General features: G+C 56.4%; 1 protein-coding gene across 3 annotated transcripts in view; it reads left to right on the top strand.

The window, feature by feature from the left end:
- The window catches only part of HIP1 (huntingtin interacting protein 1), a 34,111-nt gene that overhangs the window by 4,779 nt on the left and 15,983 nt on the right, over positions 1-13,349 (top strand). Inside the window, exon 1 of one of the 3 annotated variants that reach the window (XM_021415769.1) lies at positions 7,933-8,065. The exons of the other annotated variants lie outside the window; for them this stretch is intronic. Within the exon in view, the coding sequence (XP_021271444.1) occupies positions 8,048-8,065 (18 nt within the window). The 5' untranslated portion in view covers positions 7,933-8,047. Of the gene's footprint in view, positions 1-7,932; positions 8,066-13,349 lie in introns of those variants that run through there. 3 annotated transcript variants of the gene reach the window in all.

Genomic DNA, 13,349 nt, shown 5'->3' with positions numbered 1-13,349 from the left:
CCAGAGACGGCACATTAAATATTTACGATGCAGAAGGAGGAGGCAAGTTGCTGCAAACAAAGGGACCCATTGGGAGCAGAAGCTTCTCTCATCAGGGCTGGGCTGGAGACTTGCTGTTATTGTTAACGTTTGTCTCTTTTATTTCACGCAAGCATCCCAGAGCTCTCTAGAGAGTGTATGGCATTGCTTTTTATTTTAATTAGCAGATGCTGGCTGGAAAATAGTGTTTTCCAGTCATTGTGTTCACATAAAGTGGACAAGCATACAGGGATCTGTAAGCACAAAGCACGCTGCCACGCACACCCAAGGATTGTCCCCGTTCCTCCTGACAGCCTCGAGACCTGGAATATTCTGGGGTAGAAGGGACCCCAAGACCCTGAAGTCCAGCTCCACGTGGCTGCTATCACCCGTGCTGATGATTACCAGCACCTGCAGTGTGCTGGCATCGTGTCACATCCCATGTGCCGCTTGCTCCAGCAGAACGGCCTCCAGAAGTGCTCCCAGCAGAAGTTGCCCTTCCTCTGGCAATGTGGGACAGTCTGAAGGCATGGCTGGAGCAGGGGAAAGGAAGTCCTTGACTTCTGTGCTGCCTGGGAAAACCTCTGTTGGTGGCGTCATTCCCAGTCTGTAACCTGATGGAGATCCCATGTTTTCTCAGCAAGAAGCACTTTGTTTACTTCACAAAAGGGAATGAAATGTTCCTACAGAGCCAGCGAAGACTGGCTGCTTATGTGGAGGTAAACACTTGTCTGGAGGGTGCAAAGGTGCGTGCTCCTGGGTCCCTTTGCTGCTGCTGCTTCAGAGCCCTCGGCCCCCACAGGCTCACCCCGTGCTCTGTTCTTGTTTGTCTGCTCAGCAATGCAGTCCCACTTGGGCTCTGTTTATAGCTCCAAAAGCTGTGCCTTGAATTACTGAGTTGCCGGGGAGGCCAAATGCACAGGGGAGGAGCTGCAGCTAGAAATAGGGATAGTCTCATGCATTCCCATTTTATTTTTTTAACAGAGATGTCCAAATTTGCTGCAATTGCCCATCTGGGGAACACGTCCTGTGCTTGTTGCATCATGGCTTCTTTCTTCTTTTCAGGGGCTGGGGCTGTGCTCTGCTGCCACGGTCCTGCTGGGGGTGCCCACAGGGACATCCCAGTTCGCATCTCTTATACTTTGCCAAAAAGATGTACCCAAGTCAAAGCTGAGTCAAGTCTTCCTGCTCATCAACCACCAAGTGGAAATGGCAATCAGCCAGGCTGCATGCATTGCATTGTTTATGATTTTAACCCTTTTCCCTCCTTTCTGCTGCCACAGGATCAATTATTCTCTATATCTCCACCTTCTCTTTCCCTCAGGAGAAGGAGAAGGAGATTTTGCAGAGTATGGAGATGTTAAGAGCTGCTGATTGCTATCAGAGATAATGGAGGATCAGAGTCTGCCAAGCTCCTTTCTTCTGATAAGCCAGTTCTGGGTATCTTAGTGCCTCCAAATGCCCATTTGCTTTTAGTCTGCAAGGGATGCACTGTGCTTACAGCATCCAGGCACAGCCATGGCCAGGGCTCACTGCTCTAACCCTGGGAATTTCCACCCTTTGCAGCCCTGCGGGGCGAGGACCCAGCTCTGCACACTGCTGGGATGGGTGAGGCTGCATTCAGCCAGGAGCCGGCATCCAAAAATGTGCTCCAAGTCCCAGTTGCCTGAAGGAACATGGAGCAGTGCTGGGTGCTGCTCTCCCATGGTGCCAAGCCCCCGCAGTGTGCTTGTATGTCCCTTGTCCCCGTGGGTCTCCTCTGGGCACAGTGCATCCCTTGCAGGAGGGTGCCCTGGAGGCAGTGAGGACCTGTGCTGGGCTGGCTCCATGCCGCAGCCTGGGAGTGTCCAGAATGGCTTAAAAATAATTAAATTGGGTGTATTTAGTATGATGATCTCAAGCAGTTGGAAGATTTCAGGGCTTTGCTGCGGCATCCCTGAGGTAAAGTGGGATTCCTCCACGCGGTGCCATAGGGTGATGGTGGCCGTGCAGGGACTTCTCTGCCTCCAGAGAGGTGTGTCCAGTTCAAGTGCAATTTTCCACATCCTGCTGGATGGCACAGGCATGTGTTCCACGCCCAAGGCAGGGTTTTGCCTTCTCGATTCCTCTCCAGCAGCGGTCCCGGGGCTGGAAGAGCACCACAGTGCAGCCCTTTGTTCTAGGGCTGGGAAGTGGAATGGCTCACTAGCGCACTCCAGGCCAGCGGCATTTGTTTTGTTTTCAAAAATGGAAAATGAGTAAAAACTAATATTTAGACCTCAGGAAGGAATTTTGCAGCCTTTCGTGCCTGTGATTGCCCCGCTTGTAAGCCTCAGGCAGGCAGCAGGAGCTGTTTCCTCCAAACACTGGGTTTTTTCCACCACAGTGTTGGCTCTGAGGACGCCCTGCTCCACCCGTGTCCCAGCGGACGTCCCTCTGGCACCACATGCTTTTGCTTTCCCCACTTGTAGCAAACAAACACGCGCATCCTGAGCATGAGAGAGATCAAGCAAGGACAGTGTGGCCGCAGCTGCTTCTGTAAGAGCACATGGAAGCATGTACTTAGGTACCAGAGTGCGGCTGCTCTTCTATTCTCCCATTGTGAGTCCATCAGAAAATTAAATGTGAGGGGGCTGTGAAGGTGGTGAGATCCTGGCACTGCCCAGAGCTGTGGATGCCCCGTCCCTGGAGGTGCCCCAGGTCATGGATGGGCGCTGGGCAGCCTGAGCTGGGGGGGCACCCAGCCCATAGTAATGGATGGGGCGGGGGAGCTGTGAGATCCCTTCCTATCCAACCATTCTGTGACTCTGTGCTGAGCACGGGTCAGCACCACTTGCAGGGTCACCATGCCAGGACCTCGCTGCAGCCTGGGCAGCCCTGGCCTTGTCAGCAGTGTGAGGGGATTTTCTAACCTGAACCCAGGTTGTCTGTCCTTCAGCTGACCCCACTCTGGTCTCTAATTCTAACTTTCACACGGGGAAGGCAGAGGTGATGGTACCAGAAAATCCACATTGTAAAAGTATGTCAAGAATGCAGTTACTGGGAACACCCTTTTGTAACCATCATTCTGGAACCAGTTGCTTTGCCTCATGCCCCACAGGCTTCATGGCCTCTGGCTGATGGCCGGAGGTGGAAGGGACCTACAAAAGGTCATAGAGTCCAATTTTAGGGCTAACAGAAAGTAAAAGCACATTATTGAGGGCATTGTCCAAATGCCTCTTGAACACTGCCAGGTATGGGGCATCATCCGCCTCCCCAGGCATCCGAGGACACAAGGGATGGAGGTACTTTGATTCTGCTTCCTCTGCAGCCTCCAGTGCTCCTCGTGCACCAGCCCTGTTGCCCTGGCTCCCTGTAAATAAAGCTGGTGCCTCTGAGGCAAAACTTAAGGGTTTTGAAAGGAACTCAATGGGAGCCGCATTTTATCGACTTTTTTCCTGAATAATTTATGGCAACAATCCTGTTATGGAAGGGCTGCAAAGTGGAGAAGTGAGGAGAAAGTAGGAGCTATTGATTTCTGACTTGGAGCATTTAGCTGAGTACACCCCTAGGGCTTGAAGGGGAAATGGGGATGGAGGAGCACCCAGTGATGGAGGAGCTCCCAGGGGCTCGAGGAGTACTTGGGAAAGAGGAACAGCCAGGGGCAGAGGAGCCCGGGAGATGGAGGAGCACCCAGTGATGGAGGAGCACCCAGGTGACAGAGGAGCTCCCAGGGAATGGAGGAGCATCTGGGGGATGGAAGAGCACCTCAGTGATGGAGGAGCTCCCATAGGATGGAGGAGCACTTGGGAAAGAGGAGCACCCAGGAGATGGAGAAGCACCTGGTGATGGAGGAGCACCCAGCCACCCTCCTGCATGCCAGCTGTCTGACAGGGGGAGCAGTGTGAGTGCATGGAGCGCAGCACTGGTGTTTGGGCAGCACGCTGATGAACTCTGCTGACCCCGCTTCCTTTTGCTGGGCGTTGTGCTTATCTCGTCGCATCAGCTCACAAGAAGGAAGTGCAGAACTCAAGTGGTGCATTGTGCAGAGCAGGCTGCATGTGCGTGAAGGAAAACTGAGCCTCCGCTGGAGTCACAAGGGCTTTCCAGAGAACCAGCACGTACGTGTGGAGACGCAGGGGACGCAGAAACATCTGCAAGTGCTAAGCAAGTGGCCACTTAATATTAGCTGAGGTTAGACGTGAGGTTTCACATCCTCCTGCTGCAATTCAGTTACACCCACGTGGTAATGATGCCACTGAGTGCTGTCCTTTTGGCTCTAGGACATAAGCTGGTGCCTGCCCTTTCTGTCCCTAGCAAGACTTCGTGCCCATTGCCCAGTGGGACTCAGGGTTTGCGCCTGCCCCGTTCCCACAGAGCAGCCCTGCAGTGATGGGAACCCACAGGGCAGGCACTGCCTGTCCTTCCCATCTCTCTTGTGCATTTCACAGCTCGTTGCTGTGCAGCTGCTGAGCTCCTGCTCACCCCACGCCAGCCCTGGCTGCAGGCGCTGGAACATGAGCAGACATCGATGGAACCGGCAGCTAAAAATAACACGTTATCAATAACAGGGGCATGAACCGTGGCTGTATTATTTAATTTTTGAAGAAAATCTATATTTTGACAGCAAAACAGAGTGTGGTGCTGGCCCACCCTGCAGCCCGGACTGCCTACTCTTGGCCCCGCAGCTTTGTGCTCTCACTTTCACATGCATGGGGACCTGCAGCATTAGAAAGTTGTTTGTTTTTTTTTTAATGAGTTGAGCTTTTTAAGTACTGCACTAAATAGGGTATTATCCTAAATCAAGATTTGCAGGTATTTGGGCATTAATAGTCTGGCAAGATTTTCAGGAGTGGTGGAGCACCCGAACAGCTTTGAAATCCGCCCTAAAGTGCCACACTGTCGCTCATGCACAAGTCGGTGCTGGAAAGCAGCTGCTTCACCCCCAGTTGTAACCACTTCAGGCATACACTTTCCTCTAAATGGCTGCAGAATAGTGCAGTGCAGCCAATGACCCCACACAGCCCGAGGTGTCCCTCAGCTCTGCAGACCAGAACCAAAGCGCAGCATGGCTCAGCATATCCTTGCAGCACAGGCTGCTGTGCAGAGCCATGAAAATTCAGTGCTAAGGATGCCTAAAGCCTGCACAGCAGAAAGCAAATGGTCTCCTATGTGCTCAGTGCTTGTCACTGCCCCTGCAGCTCCACATTATGCATGGGGCTCTGCAAAGGGTTAGGGTTAGGACCTGTAAACCTTTCCCAGCTGCTGCACCCCATGGGCCCTGGTGTGCTCTGGGCAGGGCTGGGCTGCTTCACTGGGAGCCACCAGCTCTGCATGGGTGTTGGGTTGGATGGCTCCTCCAGGCTGAGGCAGCTGGAAAAAATTGCATCCCCTGAGAGGAGATCACAGAGCAGACAACTCCCAGCGCAGGGACAGCATACACTGCCCTCACACATGGGAGCAGCAGTGCAGATTGGCTCCAACCCTTTCTGAGCAGGAGTGGGGAAAAGAGGACATCCCAAGCAATGGGACAACAAAGTGCAAACCCATTTTGGGGAGGAATCAAGGGGATAATGCTGTTGTGGGTGCACTGTGAGTCCCTGGGGTGCCCAAAAGCTGCTCCAGCTCTGTCCTCCCAGGGGAATGTGGAGGTATCGGGAGGGAGCTCCAGATATCATTAATCATTGAGCAGGGAGGAGGCTGCAAGGGAAGAGGGTTTAAAAGGCTTTTGAGTATTTTTAGACCTGGTGAAAAGGGCAGTAGGGGAGGAAAAGGGACCAGTGAACTCAGACACAAACGGTTCACATCGCAGGGTGGGCCCAGCTCTGCTGCATGTCCCCTCGGAGCATGAGCTCAGAGAGAAGTAAGAAATGTCAAACCACACAAACACAGCAACTTGTAGATCAGTGCTGGTCTGACCCTGTCAAACTGCCTGCAGTGAAGCACAGCCCCATTTGCTGATGTGCTTTGTGCCTCACTCCCTTCATTTCAGTGGGAGTTGGCTACTCGTTTTCCTGCCCTGACTCCTGTGCCTGCCCTTTAGCCTGAGAGATTCCTCAGAGCCCTCCTTGCTGTGCAGCTCCAGAGCTGGGTCTCTCCATCCCCTGATGGCTCTGCTGTCTGTGCTGCAATGGCACAGGAGGGAACACGACCCAGATACAGGCTCCAGCAGCTCCATACAGGAATGTCTTTCATGGCACCAACTCATGTCATTCCTGATGACATGAGCTCCTCCATGGCAGGAGCTCACCCAGGACCGATCCAGCACCGTTTTGCTGGGCCCCTGCCTCCTCTTGGGGCTGGCTGAGATGAAAGCCAGCTGAGGTTAATGGCAATGAGCTGACTGGGTTTGCTGTGAAGTGCTGGGGATCCTGCAAAAAATTTTACAAGCTATGTAATCCCCATGCAGGAGGCAGAGTAGGAAAATTCACATGCATGTCGTGGTGGAGGACAGAACTGGGTTTTTCTCCCCAGGATGTGAGCAGTTCTCTTTGTTTTCCACTGTGCCCTGGGGTGTGCATGGAACACATGCTTTAAGGTCTCTGTGTGTGCAAATGAGGCTGGGAATGCTAAGCATAGGGCTGGGGCCTTGTGGTGCTCTGCATCCACAGGAGGAGCTCTGCACCATGGAGCCAGGGCAGCAAGCCATGCACTGCCAGGTCTGGTTCGGAGTGATGCTAAGCCCAGCTGGTGCTGAGTTAATGAATCCTGGATCTCATTAACCCAGGGGGACAGCAGGGCAGGGCTGCATGATGGGGACTGACATTCACATCTTCAGTATACCTCCCATGTTTCATTTTCCACACAGCTTCCATGCAGCTCCCACCTTCCGTGCATCTTCCGTATTCCATACGCCTTCCACGCAGCTTCCATTTTCATGCTAGCAACGTTCCCAGGAGGGGCTGCAGTGGATGCAGCATCTTCCTGCATCCCAGACAGTCAGTCTTCATTTGTAACATCGGTACACAAGTTACCAAGGTTTCCCTGGTGCGGCTGGTGGGCTTTATCCCAAATCCCATAAATGGCTGGGCACTGCTGAACGCAGGGCTCTGCAGCTAGGAGGGAGCAAACCCAGCTCCCTTTCTCACCCCACAGCGCTCCGTCCGGGCTTTGCTTCCTGTGCCCAAGCTGTGGTTTGTACAGTAGGGACCTGACGCATGGCTCCTGCCACATGTGCTACAAGGATGTACTGGGATGGGGATGGGACGGATGCCTGCAGTGAGGATGGGCACTTGTGCCTGGAGCACTGCCTTGTGTGTACCCATGGGCTGGGATGAGGAATAGGAACCAGAGCACCTTCTCCCATAGGAGCCAGGTTCATTGAAAGTGGGAATTTGCTTTTTGGGACTTTTTTCACGTCACCAGGTATCTATCTACAGGGTGAGGGCAGCGAGTGAAAGCTGAGGGTAAGGTGTGAAAACTGGGTGGCCGAGTCCCTTAGTGAGCGGCTGAGCCGCGAGCAGAGCGCAGCAGCCCGGGGCACGGCCCCGCCAGCCCGCGGCCAGCAGCACGCAGCATCTTTTCCCCAAGGCTGGGAACCTTCTGCACAGGGCCAGCTGCGTTTCAGTGCCGCGATGCTTTTCCTCCTCCCTGCTTTGGGTTTGCTTTAAGAGAATTTAAAGAATGAGAGCGGAGTTGTTTGGATTTCTTTTGTGCCTCCCATGTGAAGCTGCTAAAGTGCTTCTCGGCCGAAAAACAAAGACGCCGACCTGCTGCTGCGTTCCCTCCTGCCCGGTTGCTCCCCGTCCCATGGCACCGGGGCAGGGCTCGGGCAGAGGGGCACCTCCCGGTTATCCCTCAGTGCCCCCATTCCCCGAGCTCGGGGACACTCCCGGCGCGGGGGGGCTCAGCCGTGCACCGACCCCGAGGCCGCCCTTTGTTGTTCAGCGCAGGGCTGAGCGCGCTCCCGCCTCCCGCCTCCCTCCCCCCATCCCTCCGTGGGGCCACGCGGGAGCGCGCTTCGCCCCCGCCCCGCTCCCGCCCCGCGCCGCCGCCGTGGGATCTGCGGAGCCGCGGGGAGCGGGGCCCGGCCCCGCCGATCGGGCTCCGGCGAGGCCCGGCGGGAGCGGCCATGGAGGCGGGCAAAATGGTGAGCGCATCCTCCTCCTCTCCTCCTCCTCCGCGGGCCCCGCAGCCGTGCGGGGCTCCTCGGGCCGCGGCGGTGCGCGGGGCCGGGGGCGGTTTGCCGGCAGCCGCGCTGCGGGGCGATGCGGTGCCGGCACGGCGCGGTTCTGCTGTCGGTGAGCCCCGGAACGGTGCGGTTCTGCCGCGCTCTGGGTGCGTTGTGATGCGAGCCGGGTTGCGGGGCGCCGCGTTCTCGGGCGGCCGATCCCCGCTGCCCGTGCTGGGGTGGCCCAGCGCTGCCCCGCCCGGAGCCCGCGGGGGCCGTGCCATGCCCCGGGCACTGCACGCGGTGAGCTGGGGTCGCGCACAAGGGATGGAGCCGGCGCGGGCTGCGAGGCCGTCTCCACCTGGGAGAGAGGCTTTGCTGCTCGCCGTCCCCAGGGAACAGGCAGCGGGTGCTGCGCTGGGGCAGGGCGAGGCCGTGGGGACGCAGCGTGGAGCCCGCGGGATGCGGGCTGCTCCCGGCTCCTTCCCGGCTCCGTGTCCCCAAGGAACCCCCACTCGCACGCTTCTGGAGCCCCCGGCACCCGGTGGCTGCCGGTCCTTCGACGAACCGACATAGGGAAGAGGAATGCTCCCTTAATTTTCTCACGTCTGCCCACGGTGGCGAGGGACTCCTGGCTCTGTTCACAGCTCTGCGGGAGGAGCTGCGGCCAGGGGGTTCCGCGGGAGCGCCTGTTGCTGCTGTCTCAGCCTGACTGCTCGCACCCCGGCCCTATAGGGCTCACCTCGTGGAGCTCACCCCGCCGGTGCCATGCAAGCTGCAGCACTGTGTCTCACAACTGTATGGCCGCAGCGCAGCGCTGGTGCCATCACTGCATCCCGCAGCACTTGGGGATGCGCTTTGCCATTGGAGGGACAGGTGTCCTCGTGGTGACACCTGCACAAGGGTTACTGTTTCCCAAGCAGGTTTGGTCCTGGGATGGTTGCCAGTCACTGGAACACTTGCCTGGGGATGAGCACATGGCATTCTGGTTCTGCTCCCGCATCCTCCCGCATCCCATCCTGCTCCTGTTTTCTCCCGTTGGGAAAAAATGCCCAAATATTGGCAAGCATGGGACTCCAGCTGTGGCCATGGGGAAAACATCATGAAGGCTCTGGAGGACCTGCCTGAAACACTGACCCTGAGCAACCCCCGCTGATATAAATCACTGCTGGCGGAAGAGATTATCTTTGCAAAAAATCCCCACTTAAAATTAAAAGCCTAGCTAATGGGACAGCGCAGATGGGCTTGTGGCCGGCACCGGCTGGGCCATGTGGGGCACAAGCACAGTTGGCTGCTGCTGATCTCATGCCTTTATCAATAATTAAGCATGGAGAGTAATGAGTGTGTGTTGGGGGAGCAGCGGGGGGGGGAGGGGCTGGGGAAGCTTGTCTGTGTATTGAAAGAGTTCCTCTTCCTTAAGCTGGATTAAAAAAAATCCAGAGTAATTGATCTGCATAAATTGTTTATGGCGTTTGAGAAATCGAATGTCCCAACTATTTGGGTTCTGGTACCGCAGTGGTGCAAAACGCCGTGTTCATTGCAGTGCTTTCCTGTTTCCAGGGCCATAACTGGTCACCAGAGCCCCAGCAGAAAGCCCAGCTCACTCCCAGCACCAGCTGGGTAGAGCCTCCCACGGCTCAAACATTCTGCCCTGTGTCCCCACACCTATCACACCTGGGTGTTTTCCTTCGTCTTTCTCTTTGGCTGCCTCGAAGGCAGTGGTTGTGATGGAATCATCCTCCTCTGCCCTCCGCAGCATTCCTGGTGCTGCTGAGCCGGAGGTCCCCAAAGCCACCTGCCAGCAGTAGTGGTACATCCATTTCTTGTGCTGTTGTGAAGGCAAACTGTGATGTAGACTTGAATTACCACGGCCAGGAAATCAGCAAAGTTGCATGGCACTGTGTCACCTCTGGCCACACCATGTCTGAGCCAAGAGGAACCCACGCACAGTGCTCGCTGCCCCTAGCAGGTGCCTGCCTGTGTTGTGCAGCAGCTCTGGGAAATGAGGTGTTTTCCCGATGGAGCACGAAGTACATCTCCATCCCTGACAGTAGTGAGCAAACCCCGATGGATTTAGTGAGGTTTCAGGGCACCTGAAGCCAGGGCAAACACTGCTTTGGGGAAGATGTGGCTGTTTCTTATGGCCCAGGCGAGGGCAAACACTGAGGTTGGTGTCCATCGGGGCGTTATTCCCTGTCTGGTTTGGACAGGTCATGGTGTTTGGTGCCTGGAGCGGCTCCAGCTCCCAGGCAGAGGGTGAGCAGCACTTTCTGAGTTCTGGGTCCAGCAGTGGAAGCCTCTGAGCAGCCGACTCCCAGCCCCGCACACTGGGATGTCGGGGCCAAAAACCTGTCCCGAGCCCAAGGAGCCTGTGTTTTGCTTTTGGCTGCTGCTGGTGAGTGGCGTTTAAAAAGATGCGTGTGCCCTTCCAGACGCTGTGATTTACACCTCTGGAAGGCTCCCAGGGGATTCCCGGGTCTCATTTGCCCCACTGCCCAGTGGCCACAGCAGTGCTCTGCTGGACTGGGAGTTATGTTTTAATTATTCTCCCAGATTTTTCCAGGCAGCTCTGTCCTGATCAGATCTCATTTACTTCCTCCAGAGCCCCCATGTCTGCAGGGCTTGGTGGAGGACAGTTTTCCAGAGGTATGCTCAATCCCAGCTATCCATTTATAGAAGGGAATTAAGGAGAAATGAGGAGCCATTACTAAGAGGATTTGCACTGCAACTTACTCAGTTTCTCCAAATAATTTGCAGTAGCTCTGAATTCTTTAATCAACACTCATTTCCTTTTGGAAATGAAAGGAGATGCGGGAAGGCACCGCACAGCTACTGTGCAAAGCTGAACTGCTCTCTGCATAATGGGAGATTTGCAATTCAAAAGATGCTAAGCCTGTGATTTGGGGAAATCTGGAAGGGGAATGAGGGGGGATGAGGCAGCGGTTCTGCTGCATTCCCCTGTTCCCAGCAGGTTTCCCACACCCACCCCGTTCCCAGTGGGATGCTCAATGCACAGGTGCCTCAAATCAATCCTGGGATGCGTTGCAGGACCCGAACACCTGGGCAGGTGGCATTCTGTGGGCTGGGGGTGGCAGGAGAGGAGCCCTGTGAGTCCCCATGTATGGGAGCAGAGTGCTGGCATTGCTCTCTCTGCTCGGGGAAACCAGAGCTGGCAGTGGCACCGCCAAGGCGGTGCTTGTGGCCTGGAGGTCAAGGACAGCCGCAATGGCGGAGCAGCCCGCAGCTAGCACACCACAGAGGAGCAGCACCATGCTTGTGCCTCTCTCTGCCTGGGTAACAGGAGTCTGGGCTCCAGTCGAGGCCACCCAGCATGCCCGGAGAGGCACCTCAGCCTCCTCGACCTGATTTGCAGCCAAACCCTCTTGCTGCCGCCCCATGTCTCCGGTTGCTGTCACTGCCTGCGGTGGCTGTGCCTGAGGTGCATGCAGGTGGCTGGTGGTGCGTGGGCAGCACTGGGACCTGCGGCCCAAACCCTTCCCACAGCCGCTTGAGCCGGTGCTGGCCTCAGAGGGACAGTAGGGCTTGGGGATGGGGCTCCTGGAGGCCACTGCGCGGCATCATGGCTGCTGCCCCACTGCACTGCAGGGCTCCTCACACTGGGCCTGCACCGAAGCCATGTCCTTGACTCACCAGGAAAAGCCGTCAGGAAGCAGCAGCATGAGCTTGGAGCTCCGCTTTCAGCCTTTCCGGAGGGACGGGGAGTAGCAGGACCCCCCCGGCCCCACTTCCCTCCACAGCCAGCCCCAGCCTGCCCGTGCGGGGCCTGCCCTGCCGCCACGGGCCTTCTGCTCAGCCTGGGGGCAGAGGTCACACCGGTGGCCCCATGAGGCCCCAGTCAGCTCCTGTTAAGCCAGGCCAAGTGGCAAGTTCTGCTCTCCATCCACACCGCAGCGCTCTGGCTTGGTCCAGGATGCTTCCAGCAGGCAGGGAGCATGGTGCACGTCCTCAGCAGAGCCTGCACCATATGGGTGGTGGAGGAAAAAACAAAGGGCTGAATGGATGTGCCGTTCTGCAAAGCCCCCCATGCTGTCTCCCGCTGCAGTGTCCCCACAGCACAAGCAGGAAGGCAGAAGCAGGCACCCCGTTTGAACTGGGGAGGGATGCTTGGCTCTGGGACATTTCCTATTGGGGCTGCAGGGTGTGGGTCTGAGCAGAAGCCAGATCAGCCTTGGCAGGCACTGAGGGTCAGAGGGACATTTTTGGGGGAAGGTGGGTCATGACCAGCTCTCTTTGCTGGGGTATGGGCCGTGCCTGCCACTCCCCGCAGTCCTGCCTCCCCTCCAAGGACATGTTGGAGATACAGAGCACTGCAGGGATGCAGGAAGGATTGTCAGTGAGTAAGGCACTGGAGTCAGTCCCACTGCTTTAATTGACTTACGTCAGTAATTAGCTTCTTCTCACAGCACTGAGCCAGCCTATTTCTCATCAGTAGTGTCGATCTTCATGAAGTAGTGCGAAAACCAGTGCACTGATGTCCAATGGGTGCTCAATGTTTCTGCAAGCAAGATGCAAGTTTGGGTCCCTTGCCTGCTGGAGTTTGACCGCTGGCTGTGGCAGGGTGCTGGGCTGGGAGCAGGCTCAGTCCCTCATGGTTTGGGTGCCTGCAAGAGCCAGAGCATCTCCCAGCCCCAGTGCAGCTCCCAGCCCTGCTGTGCACTTGAGCAAGCAGGTGCAGAAATAGGATAGAGCTAAAAAAATGCTCAAAATCCTGCAAAGAAAACACCTCCTGCAACTGCCTCTCTATAGGCTACAGAGAGTGCTCTGGCTTCTTGCTCAGCATTCACCCACACTTCTCAGTGTGGGCTTTACAAGGTCCACAACATTTGCATTGCAAACCATGCTTTCCTGGCAGGGAGCATGAGAGCAGCATGAGCGCATGGTGGGCTCATTGTACCAGCTCTGATAGGGCTGGGAGCCATAGAGAGACTCTGGGGGCAGGTGTGTGGCAGGGCCAGAGTGCACTGAGTGGCAGCAGGGCTGGAGCTGGAGCGGGGAGGCTGCAGTGGGAAACGGGGTGAGCTGGTGGGGGTAAGTCTGCTGCCCTCCTCCAGCACTGTGCATGAGGCAAAAGCATCCTGCACTGGCACATGTTTGCAATCTCACGGTGGTCTCAGCGTCCCTGTGCTGGATTTCCCATCCTGCCCAAAGCATCCTCTCTGCTCAGCCCGCCCAAGAAAGTAGAGCTGGAGCTGCTGGCTGCTGCCCATGATCCAAGGTCACGGGAGAGATTTGCCTTCCTTTG

Source organism: Numida meleagris, chromosome 18 (genome assembly GCF_002078875.1).
Source record: "Numida meleagris isolate 19003 breed g44 Domestic line chromosome 18, NumMel1.0, whole genome shotgun sequence".
NCBI lineage: Eukaryota > Metazoa > Chordata > Aves > Galliformes > Numididae > Numida > Numida meleagris.
Note: the sequence above shows the minus strand (reverse complement) of the source record. Positions and strands in the feature narration are given on the sequence as shown.